Below are 20,140 nucleotides of genomic sequence, written 5' to 3'. Positions count from 1 at the left end.
AAGAAGTAAAAAGTTGGGCTATACAAGAAGGTGATGTAATGTTTTTGCGTACAATAAAATATTGCTATAATTTGTTGAAATCATGTTTCCCTGCGATCATTATTATCATTATATTTTTGCTCTGCATATAAATATTAATTTAATTGCAATTACATAAATCTGCGAGCACAGAATATGTATATATTATACAAAAACAAATAATTTGACTAACGTGAAACGTGGCATCCGTTAAATATGAATGTTTATTTTTTTCAAAATTCACTTGATTAGATTATTAACCACGTTCTCGGAAATAAAGTATTGCTCGGTATAACGAAATTAAAATATCATATCAGTATTTACGTAATTATGAGCTCAATATGAGCTGTTGAATGATATTTGAGAATCTTAAATTGGCCTATGTTAGAAGTATCTACAAAATACTACGTCGTCATTTCCATTTTTAAAGTTAAGGAAATGATTCTGTTCCTGAATGGAGGATGTTTCGAACGAACATCTTTTTTTCTTTTTCGTTCCCGCTCTTTCTCCCGAACGTACTAGAATCCTCGCGTATTGGAAGAAATTGCGGAATTTTACTTTAACGGTCGGCCATTATAAGAATTATAAGTAGTTTATATACTTTCATTGCTTTATACATCTATTTACACATACAACTAAGCTGCCAGGAGAAGAAATGATGTAGAAGAGAAAAATAATCCCTAAGGAAGGCAGCTTCTACGGTTGTATATTCTCAGGTATACATTAATACTAGCGATTCGAAATAATTTCTCATCATTAATCATGTAAAAACGTACAGAAAAGCTACGAGGTAACTCGTGTTGTCGTACTCGTTACGTTTCAGTCTCATAAGGATTTTTGACGCCATTGTCCTGCGTATCGAAGTCTAGCAACTTCTTACATTTTCGTATGATTCGAGCGACGTTATTATACGCGGGACAGCTGTTTCAAAAAAACATTTTTTCTTTCATTTATTAATAGCGCTTCTGCTTTCACAGTGTGCGAGATACAAAATTATCTTAACTGTGGCTTTATATGTTTATCACAAAAATATTGAAGATCAGGCTATCGTTTTTATTTTAGATATTTGTACGGGAAAAATATTTTTAGGCACTTTTTTGATATGTCTCGAAATAGATATGGACCTTATCGATTCCACTTACCTTTTTTTCTTTTTGCAAGTTTCTCTTTCAGAAGTTACGCAAATATATTCTTATAATTTTGTACTCTATTTTTTGCAAGCTATCCCATCGTTTGAACGCTCTTTCACACTTTCTTCCTTCTCTGTTTAATACAATTCCTATCTTACATGCAGGAGAACGTCGATTACTAAGTGGAAGGTTCGCATATAGATACAGACAACGATACAATGACGTCGGGTGTCAATATACATAGATTGTCTTTAGCTGATCCTTTAGTTCAGGAGGAATGGCACAAGTCTCCGACTCCGGCTTCCTTTTTACCAAACGGCGCCAACGCCCGCCGATATTCTTACGAAAGCCCTTTGCAAATCCAGACCTATCCGACGGTAATGCGTGTACAAGGGTATCCTGAAACAATAACACACAGAGTTATTTATATACGATCCCTGTGGTATTACGCATTACGAATTTAGGTTTACAACTTGCAAACGCTACTTTCGAGAACCGGCATGATTAACCATTGAGAAAGTACAGTCAAGTGCAATGTAGGCTTTTATTTAAGGATAAGAGAAAGAGTCACCCACCATTTTGCCTCTGGTTTTGGGAAAACCCAGGTCAGCAATGGATTAAGATTGTTGGACCTCGAGGTTATCAAATCTTGTTAAGGACCCTTTGAATTGATAAACTTGGTTACAAAATTTTTGCAACATTAATTGAGTCTAAAATTTGCACACTGACATTTTTTAACATAGTACATGGAAGGCTTAGAACAGGGCCTGAGGCTTGGGGCTGTAACCCCACTGAGACCGTCCTTGATCCGGCGCTGATTCAGGGAAATCTTAGGGAGAACCCCAGGGGGTAGATAAAGAAGGTAAATACACTTAATTCCTCTTTTTGATTAAAGGAAATTTGAGTTTTCCTTTTTGAATATTATAGCCAGTGGTAAGACCTCCTGCGCCGCCATTTCCTCTAATTCCTACCGTTCCCTTTATTCCTACACTTATGTAACTCAAGTTACAAGAAAAGGAGCAAGAAACAAATGATAAAAACGAGTGAAATAATCTGTATACAAATCATCCGTGAGCTTGAACCGCACACGTGTGTGGTGGTTAAGTAGCTCAGAAAATGACGACTTTAACAACACAATACATACGACCAGAATGATCTACGAGGCATAGAAGTAGTCGAATACGTTGACTCGGCTGAAAAAGCAGGATACGCCTCGTGTATCCGGGCGAGACGTTACGAAATCGACCACCAGGGGCTAAAAGAGCGAGAAAGAGAAGGAATATGAACAAACGAAAACCGTTGAACAGAGGTGGATGTGACCGTGATAGATGATACATGGACAGAGAGACAGGATCCTTGTTAACTGGAATTTAGAAAGGGACTCTTCTGACAAAAGAAGGATCTTAACTGTACAACTTCAATTTCAATGGATTTTTATAAGATGATGGTATACAAGTTCTTAATCGTGCATAATAATACATGAAATGTTAGGTGTAAAGTAAAAAGTTAACAAAGTTTAAGATTTCTTTGTCCAGGAACGAATGCAGAAGTTTTGAAAGGGGGCCAAATATGTCGATCGAGTGTCTGCGCCTAATATTTTCTTAGGAACCTGTATGCCACCATCTTGCAAAACCTACTTGTTGAAATCGCAGTCGGACAGTTGGGAGGACCTTACCTCTGCGCGTCGCAGAGGAAGGCCAGGAATGAAAATACGTTTCGACGTGTTTCCCACGAAATACCATAACAAAATTACAGGAATATTGCCAATATCGTCAAGGAGAGACGCATTATTTTGTCGACTACCAGACAGCTGCACCCTGTACCAAAATCTGGCGGCTTGGCAAACGATCGTCAGACGCCCACCCATGTTAAATTTAGAGACAGCACGAAGGGTAAAGGCAGGTTTTTAGATGTGCCTATGCATTGAAAACACCAAATATAGCGGCTTTCACGAGCTGTCAGACGCGTCGGTACAGTTCGTGTACTGCGTAACCGACTGACAGCTACACACGCGATATCGCGTGCTCGATTATTAACTCTCGAACCTTATGGCATAAAGCGACCGATTCAGGGCCGACAGTAAGCACGTCATACCCCAAGCAGTTGAGTTTTCGAGTAAAGACGACAGACGGTGATGAAAATGTTGGGAAAAATCGTGAAATGACTCGAGTGATGACTAAAACCGTACACGTAACACGGTGACGTCAGTAATTATAGTAACAAATTTAAACATTCGGTCGTTTTCCACGTATCGGTTACATAACCTATACAAAAAATGAAATTGACCCACCACGTTTCTAATTTTATCCAATGTAAGATTCATATCGTAACGTATGAAATTTATCGACCGATACTTAAATGGGAATTAATCGCGTGACGTATAGTATGAACGTAAGAAGGAAAAAGAACGTTCAATCTAATCTCACTTCCGCGCAAAGAGGAGTCACCTCGTGCTCCTTTCCTAAGGAGGTACTTAGATACATTGTACGTCATACCTGTGGAAACACTTGGATATCAGCGACGATGACGTAGATAATGAACGTTTATAATGGGAAATAATCAAGGCTCACAGTTCAAAACACGGCGGCATGAGTCGATTTCAGAATTTAAACTCGTAGGGACTAAATATAGTAGGTATACTACTTATGTACCGTTCTAGAAACGCAACATGTAATGGAGTTGCTATGATAAGAATAGTTGAAAAACTAGCAGATGTATAATAATGGAAAAAGCAGTAAAGATTTGTCGGTAAGTGGAGCATGAAACTGAAACATACGGCGTGTTAAATAACGGCAACAAAGCATGGTTTGAAGTGGCAACGTTGCCGATTGTTTGGGATTTTTCTGGCGGCAAGCCTCGTAGTGAGCCTCGACCTTACAACTCGTTTGCCAGCCCGTCTGCTCGTATGCTTCGTCCTTGGAGGATCGATAGCGCCATCGACTATTATTAATAACTACAATTTTCAAAGGTCTTACCGTCACTGGCTTTATCCTGGAACGTTGATAAGTCTTTTATATGCGGAATATACCTTATTTCTGTACAACAAAAGCGTCAATTACGTAATATTTTAGCGAAAATATTAACTAAATACAAAAATCTATACTAGTTTCATTTTTCTTATGTACGTTTGAAGAGTAATTATGGAAACCTAGCAGCACCCTTATTTGACCCTCCCGAGTTACCTTGTGTAACCAACATACGAAATTTCGTACGCACAATGGCGGACCTGAAAGAGGCGGTATAGAGGCTATTTTCCCTAACTTGTTTATGGTATCAAATCGTATAACAAAAGATTCAGAAATATATTTTTACTCAAAGAAAAGTTTCTAAATCCGATCTTATAAGTTTGACTTATAAAATTGTCTCTAAGGTTATTGTACGTAAGCTGAGTACTCAAACATAATAAATATAATAATTTGCCTTCAGGAAACAAATTGCGCTATGAATTCCTGCCTTTACAAATTTTCAAATAACGAAAGCGAAACAAAATTATATAATTGGAATGAATTGTTTGAAAATGAGACTAACTCCGATTGAATAATGAATGCAAACTGCATTGTAACTTAAGTGCATTATAACACAATATTTAGTTTAAAGATATCAACCAATTTTTAAATAATCAACCGCACAATTCGTGCATGTAATAAGAAAAGAACTGATCAAATTTAGAGACGAAATTATTCGTTGATAAGAAACTAATTCAGTTACGTAAACAAATGATTCTAAAATACGGTCAATTTTCGTTACATTAGAATAGCTTAACTTGAAAAAGTTAAGAAACGATACGAGACTGAAACGAATATCAAGATGATGCTGATAATACAATTTAATAAAAAGAAAAATTAATTTGCCTATTTTAGCGACATATATCTTTGAACAGAATACATATTAAATGTCAGATGTCACATGGTGCGAGGCGCCTTCCAAGTAAAATTGCAACGAAAATAACTGTCTGTTACGTTATTTTAAAACAGATTTCTGTTTATTTTTAATTTAACTAACGCGACGAAAATTCGATTTCTTTCAAAATAAAAATGATACATATGACTATGTCAATGAATTTGTTATTTCAACAAGTTTTTGTCTTTAATTTGGTTGTGCTTTTTAAAATGTTTTAAATGTAATTTTTTGGTCATCAATTCAGTAACTATTGAATTTGTTATTGTTAACAAATTATTAAATGAAAATATCTCTTTGATCCGGCTATGTTTTTTTAAGTAAAATGTTTTTAATTAATGATTCGTATTGATCGGGGTATATGCACCCTAATAGATTAATATGTCTATATATATAACAAGAGGGTAAGAAATTGTCTATAGTACTACGCGAATCGATCAGTTTAGGAATGCAGGAAGTATACATCGTACACAACAAAGCCGACGCGGTTAAAAACATAGCTAATTTCCTGTTATCCTTCAAAGCGAGCGACATTGTTGTCCATACCTTTATCTAAACCTTTGTGTTTAGTTTTTGTTAGAAAACAAAATTCGCGACCCAAAAGGAACAGTGTAAAAGTTAGAAAATGAAAATGATATGAAATACAAAATTAAATTCAAATTAGAACTTCTCCATGGTCCGCCATAAAAAATGGTTGCTAAGATGATTTTTAATGACATAAAAGTATCACAAAATGGCACTTATGGCACAAGGAACAAATGCAGTGAAAGAAGACAGTATCAGCAATTATTATAATAACCAAATAGTCCTTTGAAGTAAGGAATAAACTAGTCGAATCTGGTAATACTAGCTCTACTGGTTGCTGCAACATCAAGTAAAAAGTAGCATGGGATAGAGAGATCAACCGCCAAGAGAGAAACGGGTAGACTCGTTTCGTTGTACTCTTCAATATTACAAGTTTGTTTCGTCAACGGCCTTAAACACAATCTACCGGTTCTCGTAAGCAGATTTTTTCTTAAAAAACTTTTCCTATGGAAGACTGTAGACCGTGTCTGCTCTCTCTTAAATTACCACATAGGTTTTAAAAGAGAAAGCCATGTTGGGCACGGTCAGCCCTTTGATGACCGTCTGCTGTTGGTACATAAAGAAGATTCGTGGATCCGTTTATGGTCTATTCTAAGTTCAATCATATATTACTAAATCTAAACTAAACTGAATAATACTTAACCAAATAGACAGACGGTCATCCTTTGGGAAAACCAGACAAATCCAAGGGTACAGAAAATATAGGTTATAAGTGAGAGCAAAAAAAAAAAAAAGACAGTTTTACCAACCTGGTCGTTGTACAACGCATACTGCGCCGGTGTGTGTGGCGGTGGATAAGGAGGCGGAAACTGCCAGACGAATTGATCAGTCGGATTGGCCGAAGCGTAAACGGTATCCTGTTCGATGCTTGTGTTGTTCCCCAGATCCGTTGACATCGTGGTCGTAGACGTTTGAGTGCAACAACCCTCGACAGGATAAGAGGACGAGACGATCGTCGATACCGGCGGCGTCGTAGCTGTCTGAACTACTGCCGGTTCCGGATGTACGGCGTTCGAGTGATCCTCTCGTTTCCGCAATTTGCTACGGACAAGACGAATCGCTATCATAGTTCCATTGCTCCCGACCATCTTTCTCTTGTATTTCAGGTACAGCTTCGAGAGCTTCTTCTTAACTTGCGAAGAAATTTTCAGGCTGTTTATGGTAGAACTCTCGAACGAATCGAGAATTCTGATAGTTTCTTGAAGAAAAAAAAAATATACAGGGGTCTACTAGGTAAACCCGTGAGATAATTTGATTATTCTTTATAGAAAATAAATAGCGGTGATTCTTCTGGCAAAAGTTTTGCTCTTTGTCAGTCTTTATTCTCTCTCTCTCTCTCTTTTTATCTCTTTCACTTTTCTCAATGGGTTTCTCTTCAAAATTCTTTCCTTTTTCTCTTTTTAATTTATCGTAAGCCTTCGTCGTAAATACACGTTGTATCACACAGGGGAAACAAGTTGTTGGCTTGGATCGTGTTTGTTTAATGTATCAATTTGACGGATTTAAAACATCGAACCTGATGAAAATTTTGTTTTGATAATCCTGTGCTTTTAGCCCACCTTTTTCCTTTACTTCTTTACTACTGACGTATTTTATGCATACTCCTAATGTTCTCGTTTACGTGCTCACTATAAACGATGACGCGTGCGTTCGGATGACTAGCTTCGGAAAATTCGTACCGTTAATGAACGACACCGGGATTTTATTATGAACAGCCGAACGAACGAACTATTATTCGGTATCGAAGAACCACCACCCGGCTTCTCTCACTGCCGAAGGGCGCGCGAGCTGCCAGAACTCACAGAAAAATTTACTACGCTTCGCTCATTTCAAAGCCAACCAAGCTCTGAGCCAGATGATGGCGCGTCGCGCTATTATATACCGTCAAGTGACGTCACAGATAGGCGCCGCTCCGATTGGAGAGAACCCTGAGCATCGACCAATCGGCTTACGCGTTACGTGAAATTCGAACGGTACACGCTTGCCCGAACTGTTTCATCGTCGTCATTCCGGTAAAGTTGTCGGTAAAGCCAGTTGCGAACGATGCATGCTTTTTTCAAAGCAGTAACGTTTTCTTGGAAATAGCATAATCAAAACTATCAACGTAAAGATATATATATATATATATATATTTGTAACTTTGTAATATATCTACATCTTTCTGTGTTTGATAAAATCTTGATAAATGAATTTTTGGTCGTTTTAAATCCAATAATCTTGATTACATTTAGAAGATATCCATTAAGCCTAGTATTATTTCTTACTTAGTGGCGTCAATCTAAAAGTGATTTTTTGTAAAAAAAACAAGAAATAATCTAACAGATGTATCGATATATCGATGGATTTATTTGAAATTTATCATGATTATTAAATTATCAATTATTTTGCAAACTTCCAATGAAATTTAAGGTCAAAAGTGGGAAGTCAAAATATAGAATTGTATAATAAAGTTTTGGAATCACTACTATTTTCTGTTGTAAATATTACACAACAGACTTGTGATCCCTTACTCAACAAAATTAAAATGCTTTGTGAATAGACAACCACTTAGACAGAAGAAGGGGAAAATTGGGTGGGTGTATTCGCGTGGTCTATTTAATTAGTATCTATTCTTATCTTGGGTGTGTACACACAATGTGGCTACATTACAAAACTAGCTGGATTATCGCGTTAAGTGTACCAAGTTCGCATAAAAATGAAAAAAGGTCCGAAATTTCCATGTACCTGTAAAATAGAGTTCAACTATCCCGATATTTACTTTCGATACATGTAAACACATCTAAGTAAACTTTGGAACATAAATATTGGGGTACCGTATTTTAATATCAACGTAACTGGTTCGAGAACGGTACCTTCATAAAATAAATTTATAATCAGAGATAATGTATGATTAATTTATCTGTATGAAGTGCAACTCGATGACTAATATGAATCCATTTGTTAACTATCACATCCGCTCAACTTTTTTATCACTTGAACTTTCCGAGTATGTATTACGATTACAATTATTTCATCATCTCACACAATTGCTTCCGCGTATCGAACAAATTAATTAATATTTTTATATATATTTTATCTCAGAAATGGTACTTGAAAGATAATTGTTTAATATCCCTAATTATGTTCAACCTCCAAAATTTAAAAAATTGATAATGCTAATCATTTTGTGAAACGGATTGCTATAAAATAATTATTAATCAAGAGTAAAAATTTCAAATTTAACGAAAATTAAATTTAATAAGTCGTCAGACTGTACAAAATAACTTTCTAATATTCATCGAAAATAGAATATGAAATTTTGCAATCGAGCAAACAAGGAAGACCAAATTCGATTCAATCAACAGAAAGCTGAAAAGATTTTGGCATTTGACCAAGTCACGAGGAGTTTCAGAATTGATCGTTGAAATTTAGAATTGATTTTCCCAAGGGAGAGTATAAAAAGGACGGGTAGTTTCGAAAGGATCGAATAAGTTTTATAAGTAAAGGATCTAACAAAGAGGGAAAGAAATTGAAAGCTGACCTTTTCATCAATCATGTACTGTCAGACTTATAGCATAAACGGTGGACATTTATTATAGATTGATCTAGACGAAAATAGGAAAACAAGTGATAGGTTGATTAATTTTTTTTTTTTTTAAATGTTACTTTTCTTTTCCTAGCCGACATTCGACGAACTTGATTTAAACTGTGTGGAAACTTTCTTCTATATCTGCTGACTTAGTCTATCGGGTTTCGTATCTGTTGAATTCAAGTTTAATCAATTCACGCTTTTACTGTACTCGAAAGTACTTTCTACTCTATATTTGGTGAATTTCAATCAGATTGACTATAATCCTTTTATACATATGTTCGCATCTCTTATCTATAGGCAGTTGCTGTTAATCATTGGCGTAACTGGAATTTTTTTTCTAGGGTGGGACAGATCTTTTAATTTTACCAACAGTGTCGACAATTTTAAAATTTTGGAATTTTTCAATTTTGAGATAAAAATTTGGGTGAAGCCATAGAATGTAAAAATTTTACGATTAAAATTTCAAACTGAATGAACAAATAATCAAACAATAACAAAAAAATATCTGTTTATTATTCTGTGTGAAACAAATACTGATTTAAGTAATAACCGCTGTTATCTTCCAGGCATGGAAAAAATAACGTGTCTGAAAATTAAAAACTTTGTTCCTCCAGATACAGAAAGAATTTTTTCTATGAAATATAATAATCGTGACGATTCATAATGTTTACAATAGTAAGTTACAACTTACTGCTCACTATAAATCTAACAGTATTTCTTTGTTCTAACGTTTAACATGCTGTTTCTGAAAACGCAGATTCGTGTTTAAACCTATTTGAAAAACAAATACGAAGACGAATGTAAATATTTTTTTTCCCGCCAATTAACGTTAATTTACATAATTTTACTAAACAGAAAAACGTAATAACTGAGGAAAATCATGAAGTGAGTCAATCAGTGGAATCCTTAGAAAATGTGTTTTCCGTCTATTCGCGTTTGGATTATTCAAGTTGCTGATTATTCTTATCATTCATTAAATGCTTTCAATTAATATCTATAGCGAAAAAAAAATTTAATTTATAATTTCTTGACAAAGTAAATGGAAGGTTTATAACCAGGTCCCCTTGAAAAGTGGGACCAAGGGCTGTAGCCCCTTTTAGACCTATCCCTTAATTCAGCCCTGAGAACAGGGGTGTACAAGAATATAATTAATCATTAAACTCTAGTTTAAAATATTATTTTTTATTTTGTAATAAATAAAAAAAAATTGTTATAAAAATTAAATGATTTCACGATTAAAAGTCTGCGTTCTAATTTAAAAAAAAAATATATATATACATAATCATTGTCTACGAAAGTGTTAACAATTCGTTACCTGGAACACTTCTTTCCGTATGAAACATATTTTTGCATTATCTCTTTCACGAATCGTGTATTTCGACAAACTCACCAGATAACGTAAAGAAACAATAAAGAGAGAAAGAGGAACGCGTTAAGTACCGCATAGAGAAAAGAATAGAGTATATTTTCATGGAAAGCGTATCGCAATGAACGTACCTGGATTAAATCTGAATGCGAAGTTTGCTCAAGTGAATAAAACGAAAATACGAAGAAATGTATTTTTATCGATTGCGGTATTCGATGTATGGAGAAACCTTTCCGTATAATCTCAATCACGATGCTGTTCGACAGGAAAACTTACAATTGGGTAAATCCAAGATAAAATCCTTTATTACAATGAAATTCTCTTATTGGCTAACGGATTTTCACATTTTACTCATGCGAATTCACGTGTGACCTTCGAATTCAACTCACCGTTGTTGATAATCTCTTTATAGGTTCGACAAGTTTCTACAATATGCTTCCCTAGTCAAGTCATCACTTTCCACGAAACGTTTTTATTCTTTTACAGCTTTCCTTATCTGGTGACAAAGATACTTAAGAATCATCGAAAAAGAAAAATAACTGTTGAATTATTTATTCAATCTGCGAGTTCTGGCGCTTAAGACTTCCGATTTAAATTAGAATTTGATAATTAATTTTAGTTGGATTCCTAGGGTTCCCTAGGATTTCGTGGAATACAACTTGGTTACCTTTAAATTCTGTTATTAAAAAGCTAACATCTTTGTACTCAAATTGAAGTCATCTTCGACTATTACATTGGCTAATTGATGATACGATGCTAATAATACAATAATCCATTTACAGGTGAATCAATTGAAAAATAGATACCCAGAAGAAAAATTAGTCAACGGTGGCCTTAATTGGATTGAACTTTAGTAGATGAATGCACGCAATTTGTTCATGTACGTCCAATTAAGCTACAATTAATGCTTGAAACGAGCATCCAATTGTAAACTTTCTATTTTCAATAATTCCAGATCTCCTTCCTTCGTCGATTCATTTAGGAACTTGTTCAATTAATCTGATTTATCAAACCGATCCATATCTATGTTATTTCCTTTGCCTTCGTCGCTTTATGCTTTCCAAAGAAGCTCTCGAAGTTGTTTCCATGCTCTGTTTTCTTTTTCTTATTGAAATTAAGTAAACGGAATAACTTTTTCTCCGTTTATAATATCATTGAATAATTCAAGCTTATAAATAAGAAATTCTGTTCAATTTTCAATCTAAGAAAATAATTGATTAACCCTTCATGGCCGGAATTCGATCATTCATTAATTTTATTGCAACAAGTCTCGTTGTCTATTATTAAAGCATAGAAATCAATTTAAGATGAGATGTATATTAATTAGTTTTCAATTGAAGAGCTTCTGACCATAAAGGGTTAAATGCACGTGCAAAAATATAACAGAAGAGTGAAAAGTAAAATAAAAAATTTTCATTTCTTTTTTTCTTTTCTTATATTACCTGATCGTCACAGCCAGTAGGACGATGATGACCCCTACTAACACCAAAGCGATCAGCACCCCGCATATCATGTATACGCTGTCGGCTGGTGGATCTGCATAAATAAAAGCATAAGCTGTATAACATAAAATATCATCTCTTATTATTTATCATTGGATGCGAAACAATAAGGAAGTTAAACATGTTGATTGTCATTGTCAGATTAAGAAAAAGGGCAAAACATCATCGCGAGAGATAAAACTATACCTACGATTATGACGTTATAAAAATGATGACGTCATATAAGTTTCATATATAATCTTTATTCATCTTCGATTATTGATTTTAAAACCATCTGCCTTCGCCGTTTATACGTGGCAAAGGTTTTCTATATGACGTCAAACAGAGCGTGAACTCTACCATAATCATGACGTTGGTTGTTTATTTTTAAATACCTTTTTTCACTACACTGATTAACTACGGTTCATTGTTAAAGTATCTAATCAATGAACTAATAGTAAGGGTCCCGTTATTTCTGAATCATTGAAGGTGCTAAAACACCGTTTATTAATGACCAACCTAAGTAGGCGTTTATAAAGACCCTCGTTACGTTAAAAATGATTTTCTCGATAAATTATTAAACAAAAAACAATTCTACTTTAACCCACGTAAAGAAAATCAGATGGTATCGTTCGACCTCTCATTGATCCGGTACTAATTAATTTATTTCTGTCACATTATTTCAAAAGTCAAGTTCACTGATAAAATAAAATATTAAATTCAATTAATCCTTTGTGTACAAATCCGCGTTGCATCGCACAAAAATAAAGCTTCTCTTCGAATGATCAATTTTATTTTTAACAATTTAATTTGATCTATGCATAAGATTGTCATAATCCCTTGTCAATTGTACGATTCCTTCAGGGAAAGAAATGAATAACGTGTGCTTACGATAAGTAGATAAAAGCATTAGGAAGATTAGTGACAGTCAGTTAGAGGTCGGAGAACAAGTATAAAAGAAATAATGTCTGAAGCGTAATAAAACGATGATGCTCAGTTTTGAAAACTGGTGGTGATTGAAAATTGTTGATTTCATTCAGCATCAATCTATCTATCATTGTCAGGTACACACGTGTATCACGAGATCAACACGTTCGTTTTATTACGAAATCATTCTGTATGATTCAGTTCGAGGGTGTCCATCCCTACTGCAAAACGAACTAATCAATATCTATTGCTAATGCTTCTTTTCAAATTACGTTGCACTACCAATACCAATGGTAATACCAATATTAATACTAATATTATTACCAATACCAATACCACTAGCAATATCACTATTAATACTATACCAATATTAGTAGCAATACTAATATTAATATCAGTACCATAACCCTTGCCAATAATTAAGGGTGAAAAATTAAAATTAAAAATTTCTTATATGTTTTCTCTAATACACTCTGCAATATTTTTGCAGATATATTTTCAAATGACTTTTATGTAACATACCAAAGAATAATAATGGTACTTAAGCCTTCTTTGTAAGACCTTCAATACCAAAACCATTTGAAAAATTCCAATTGTCGTTTGAGTACAATAATTTGAATGCTTCCTGTATTTTCATACGTGCATCAAGCGTACAAACATTCTTTTTGTATACTAATTACGTTTAATAGTATCATCTATTCTTTTTTCGCCAACAATGTCACTGCCACCAGATGTTTCTTTATGTTCAACAGATACTCGGAAGTAAACAGCGTTGAAACGAACAAGCTTTTACACCGGACTATCTATAACGACCCGTTTGAAGACGTAAAGAACCTTCTGACGCAAATGTATAATTTTCACGAGCTATAGAAAAGCGTATTGGCCGACGATCAAAATATACAGACGGTAGAAGATGTTTTAAAGCTGCTCTCTGAAAACTTCAATATTCGACACACATTTTTAATTGAACAATTACAAATAAGCAAATTAAGTTTCCTTTGAAGCTCTGGATGCTTGAAAAATAAGGAGATGAAATTAACTGATAAATAAATAAATATCTTGGCCTTTTATCTACATATATGACGTCAACTGTGCTGTCATTTTTCAGTAAGATGTTAATTAATCTTTTTTTTACGATATAATATTTTCATTCGTTTATAAATGATCTTGTACCGAGAAAATGGAGTAATGAACGCAGTAATTCTTGTTACGTTCTAAGTTGCTGCGATATCCAGCCACCTACATTGGAAACTATATTAAGCTTATGTATATCTATGATCCAAAATTGTATGATGTACGTCAAGTCCTTCTGCCAGTTCTCCTCATGTTTAACGTCAACTTTCTACAACGCTCATTCAAAACGATGTCGTCAATTCGTGTTTTTCCATGACGTTATGCTTGATTGTTAAAAACAAAGTCTCTAAAACATTTGTCTTTACCCAATAAAAATTGATTCTTCTTTAAATAATATTTTTACGAAATCAAGATCATTTCTTAAGTACTTATATCGTAAACATGATAATTTTCATAATTTTGGGGAAATTTTTAGATAAGAAATATAACATATTTTCAATGTTTTTTAATTGCTGGACTTGAGGAGGACCTTCAGAGCCGGGATAAGGGCAGGTCTAAGGGGGACCACAGCCGACCTCACTGTTCAGAGGGTAGAAAAATATTGAATAAATATTTGCCCCCTTTTTTACGACTAAATATTATTTAATATTTATAAAATAAATTTCAATTTTTGAATCAAATTTATCAATCAAGGGGGACCTCAGATTTAATAGTCCCAGGACCCCAGAAATCTTAATCCGATCCTTTACTCATGCTGAAAACATGAGAAAAATAAACAATTTTTTTGTTTAAATTTCTAAACGAGATTCGCTAATTGTTTGGCTCAAGGACAACCTTGCTTAGTTTTTCCAGGGTTAAGTTACAGAAACAGAAACTTTATAGAAGATTTTTAAAAATATACACCAAGATCTAAGAACCTTGAGATTTTCGCAAAATCCCGACGATCCCCCATCGTTTCATTTCTCTTATCTTCTGTCAAAATCAAATTTCGTATATTCTCGATCTTATTGACGTCAGACATCACATAAATGTCACGTGCTCGGACCGTGGAACCGTTGGCTCTATACCGCGGAAAGTTTCTTCAATTAGAAACCAATTGATCGGCTTCATGGAGAGTTACCGCCCTAAAGTTATTTCGAGGCATCCAACCTCCTAGTTTAGAAGCCAGTCGAAAATAGAATTACAGCTATCGAGTTTGGTGGAGATCATTGATCTAATCATTGACTGCGACCAACATAATCCCATAAGTAAATTATCTTTCCGTCTGATTTATTTAAATCTTATCTTTTTCTATCAATTTGATAATATATTGTTGTTTTGAAACGATTTCGGATTAACTTGTGCCATAAGCTTCAGACTGATGTGCCATAAGTGCCATTTTGTCGTTCTTTTATGTCATCAAATTTAGTTGTTATTTTGCTATAATTAACAAGCAACCATTATCTATTAATTCTCGGACGACGGACCATGGAGAGAGCCCCAATTTTAACTTAATTTTGTACTTCATATTATTTTCATCTTCCAAATTTTTTAAGTTAATATTCTTGTGTATGTTTCATAGGTTTGGATCTCAACTGACCCAGACTCCGCAGTTCAATGGTTAAAAATATAAATGAAACGTGTTCGTGATCATTTTTAGAAAATTTCAAGCTTTAAATCGATATAGAAGAAGAGTTATTTCAGGGTATTTTTATGTCATCAAATCGTGTCAGCCACTTAACATGCAACGACCTAATAATATAGTACGACCCCTAATACAACCATGCCCTAGTGATCGAACGATGAAAATAGATTAAGAAAATTAAATTACCATAGGGAAAAAGTTATTTGACCGATCGTACGTTACATCTCGTCGAAATTTTGTTTTTCTAAAATGTTTTCGATGAAATTCATTCGACAGGCAAGTAATTGCTAACGCATTAATAAAAGATCACTCACCAAGATGGGACAAGAATCGCAAGGACTCTGAAACAATAAAAACGATTGAAATTAATATGGCTCACCGACAGAAAAAAAAAAAATGAGTGTATACGCTACTAATATAATCCTCGCGAAGAATATCAGATTTCGTTATTAACAGAACCAGAGGGGATAGGGTTGTTCAGAGATAATTGAAGATCAATTGTAATCACTTTTTTTTTTTACTAAGAAACGAGAAAGTTTAATTTTTCATAACTAGATCTCCCTATTTTCTGCAAGGTCTCCTTATTTCATTGAGTTGAATTATTTATTTCGAAAATATGTGATAAAAGAAAAGCATAATTTTATATTTGATATATAGTCGAGATGTGAAATAAAAAGTGAGCTATTCCATTTGAAAACATCGAAGGTGACCTGGATATCTCCGGAGTAAAGTAAGGCAACGAAAGAAACGATACACGTACCATATGTCCCCTTAATAACGCTTTATTTTGTTATGAACCAATTTCTTCCTACAGTGAATGATTTAAGTGTTATTTCAGATGTTCAAATTAAACGTTTCACCCTTTATACCCTGTAAATTTGGACAAATCACAACATCACTGTTTCGTTTATCGTTTAACGTAAGATATCGTTCTTATAAATCACGAAAAAAATAAAGAAATACATGGAGTGTCTGTAGTTGATGACAAATTATTAAAATATTTGTGGAAATTGAAATGGAACTTTTGCATGGGGCCTCCTTATAAACCTTTGATTAAATTCTATTTAATTTTATTTAGAATAAATTTTAATGTTTCAATCAAGTTTATTAACCATGGGACCTCATGAAAGTTTGATATCCCCGGATCCTTTGAAATCCTAATCCGATCCTGGGGCCATCAATGAAAATTTCCATCTAAACTTAAAACTCAAATGGCTACCGTTTATAAAGATGACGATCGGAAATCATCATTTCTGGGTCACCCACTTCTTAAATAACTGGAATTAAGTGTTAAAATCTTAGGGGTCTTCGAAATCAGAACAGTGAACCTGTAAATTCTGCCATTTTATGGTATTTACTATTGGGTCTTCTTTGACCCTGTACCCACCATCCAAATGTCAACAGACAAAAGAAGACTACAGGGATATCCACAAAAAGTTAAAAGTAACTGTGAAAACTTATTCAAAAAAGAAAGACATAGAAGAAACCAAAAGTTGATATCTTGAAGATCTTTTGAAATCATATGCTGTATGACAAAAAACAGAAACAAAAATTTCGATCGGTTTACTGATAACTAAAATAATCGAGGGGGCCAAATTAAATGAATCGCCTCGTAGAATTTTTCGAAGGATGAATGTCAATGAAATCGGGACAGTTGGAAGCAAGGGTCATACAGCTCTAAAAACGATAGTGTCTTCCTAAAATGTTCGGGATTATTTTCGAGCTGTGACCTGGCTTCTGAGTTTATATTTGAATGCACCAGAAGTACTTTCAAGAGGACCGACACCTAAAAACCCCTTCAATATTCTCAGCTACTCAGCATTTAAATATAAACTGTATTTATATTTATAGTATCTCTAACACGGTGCTGATTAATTAACTATTCTATTGTGGTATTAATTTCGTTCTATTAGAATTATTAACAAATAAATATTATCCAAGAATTTGAAGTGTAAAACTACGAGGTTCTCAAATTCTAACATTCCAAAATTTGATGGATCTGCCCCACCCTCGAAAAAGGTCCTAGCTACGCCAATGGTCATACAAGCGAATATTGAAAAAGGAAGTCAAAAAGTACGATATAGACGAGTCTAGACATTTTCGTCCACTTATATTGCCATTGTTGTCATCTCTACCTCCAAACTTATCTCGTGGCAAACTGGGGCACCCTGAACCACCAGGGTGCCCCAGTATTTTTGTGGACATACCTGTCTTAGAGGGTCAAACTGGGTAAGGTTTATATTTCGATTGAAGAGAACTTAAATAGCTACCGCCTATAATATCGTGTAGTTATTGTACTCCATAATACGTACGTACTACTAGTCGAGGTAAATAAGAAAGTCGGGCACTGGTCCACCCAAGCTGACGCGGCGTTTTGCGAAGTTCTTGGCCCGGTCTGTCGCGACAGACAGCGTGTCAATAAACGCTATTCTTCTCTTTTTATCAAACGTATATTTACCTTCATGCGAGATATTAAAGAGGATCTTTCAAATGTTGTCAGTAAACGACGGTTTTAATTAAGAATTTCGTTCTACGTAGTATTTAGATAAAATTGGAATATCAGTCTGGGTGATTCTAATCTCGACACAGCACAGATCTTTTCTGGCATTCACGCTTGGCTACCGTTCATTCTATCGTCATCGATGTCGGGAAAAATCAGTGAAATCTGTTATATCTGTTGCAGACGTTTCATTTAACAGTATGTGTATCGAGTCTCGTCCAAATTTCACCCACTGGCTGTAACAGCTAATCGTGGACTTTGAACGCAATTCGAAATATGCCTTAAAAAGAAATAATTAAATTTTCACAAAAAAACTTTATTATCCTTGGTTCATTATGGAGATAAATCTTGTATTAATTTTTTTGTTTAGCAAAAATGTTTTGATGAAACAATCTTGTCTTATCGCTCTACGGAGAAGGATAGAGAAGTATAAAAACAAATAACTGTTGAAATTTATTTGTCTCCATTTTTCAGAAATATAGAATAATAAATAAACTGATTTAATTAATTATTTTGTTCAAAATACGTTGCTACAGTAACGTAGCAACCCGCTAAAAATGTCAAACTTTACACGCTTATAACTTTTTAACCATTGGATTCCTAAAGTTAAAATTTGCATTTTCAGATTCTACGCATCAAAAACTATAGATTGAAAAACAAAAATGTCGAAAGTTTGGTGTCCCCTAAAGTAAAGTTTAACCTTTTCTTTAGTTGGTGCCGGTCACCGATGGCCCCGCGGTATTAAGCGTGTTAATTAGATTAGGTTTATTTTAATAATTAGTCGCGTAGCTCTGTGTACCATAACTAATGTTTTGTTTTATTTGCAGTTTTTCCATGAAATTGTATGAATTAGAGCGTCTCGTGTTTCACTGTCAAGGTTTGGTAGCAAGTCTCCCGTTTAGCGGTACTAATTGCTTCTAATTGATTCTCTACGCACTAAGCCGTGTACAACTGATGAGATATGGTAGTTTGTAATAAATGAAACTCAAGTTTCAAATATTCCTATGGCCTTACATCATTTTGCGACGAATTCTCCATGATAAACGAATAGAAAGTTGTGAGAAAATGGGTTAAAAAAAAAAATTTTCAAGACTTACGTTTAAGGATCTTTAAAACTATACATTTGATAGTTCTTTAGAACTTCTTATATTTTCCCTAAATTGAATCCACCATTATCGAAATACAAAACTATCCTCTAATACAAAGTTAACAACTTTTAGATTGAATACTTTTGAATCAAATTATACCACCATTTTGAATAAAATCCTAACCTATTAAACAACAAACAGCTACTATATATAGAATAACTGTTTGATTCTGACATCTTTCTACACCCATATTAGTTTTTATAATGTGATAGTGTTAAAAAGGAAGTAAAAAATTGTTAGGTTCTTTAATAAAAAAAAGAAATAGAATTTTCGAGTAATGGATACGTTGCATATGCCAACCTTGTGATAGTCACGTGCCCAGGGAATATATTTAAGCAGCTGGCGGTAAACTAATGTTGATTGTTCGGTTGAACGAGAGGTTAATCGACAATTGAACTACTCTTACGCTGGTATTAAATGGCGATAATGACCAGCTTCATTTTTTCTATGTTACATTTAAATGTAAACATAATCATGAAGCTTAAAAACTGTAAAATAATCTTCAAGGCAGGTTCATGATTATACATTATGAAAACTTAAAGTTAACCAACTCTCTTACAATGTGCCTCAAAACGTACAAACTGAACACCAAAAATAACTTACACCTTTCTTCTTTCATATAATATTTATTTTACTTACTCCTCACGTTGCTGTGTTTTATCACGACATCTTTAAGGTTTATTTTTCTCTGCAGTTACAGACGAGGAATAATACAAACCACTTTTTATGTCATAAAATTTGGAGGATAAGTTGAAAAACTACAAGTCTTATTTTTACACTTTTCCTTATACTAATGCATGCATTTAAAAGAATGCCACC

At 34.1% G+C, this 20,140-nt stretch overlaps 1 protein-coding gene across 6 annotated transcripts in view; it reads right to left on the bottom strand.

Moving 5' to 3' along the window:
* Nucleotides 1-384: 384 nt before the first annotated feature.
* Nucleotides 385-20,140, bottom strand: part of LOC117601875 (uncharacterized) — a 48,216-nt gene continuing 28,460 nt past the window's right edge. For 4 of the 6 annotated variants that reach the window (XM_034319192.2, XM_034319194.2, XM_076691635.1 and 1 more), the window contains 4 exons: nucleotides 15,988-16,014; nucleotides 12,010-12,103; nucleotides 6,380-6,671; nucleotides 385-1,547 (listed from right to left, as the gene is read on the bottom strand). In XM_034319192.2, coding sequence (XP_034175083.1) covers nucleotides 1,380-1,547; nucleotides 6,380-6,671; nucleotides 12,010-12,103; nucleotides 15,988-16,014 — 581 coding nt within the window. In that variant the 3' untranslated portion in view covers nucleotides 385-1,379. The remainder of the gene's footprint in view (nucleotides 1,548-6,379; nucleotides 6,672-12,009; nucleotides 12,104-15,987; nucleotides 16,015-20,140) is intronic. The other 2 variants (XM_034319195.2, XM_034319197.2) reach the window with 1 other exon arrangement.

Source organism: Osmia lignaria, chromosome 13 (genome assembly GCF_051020975.1).
Source record: "Osmia lignaria lignaria isolate PbOS001 chromosome 13, iyOsmLign1, whole genome shotgun sequence".
NCBI classification, from domain to species: Eukaryota; Metazoa; Arthropoda; class Insecta; order Hymenoptera; family Megachilidae; genus Osmia; species Osmia lignaria.
Note: the sequence above shows the minus strand (reverse complement) of the source record. Positions and strands in the feature narration are given on the sequence as shown.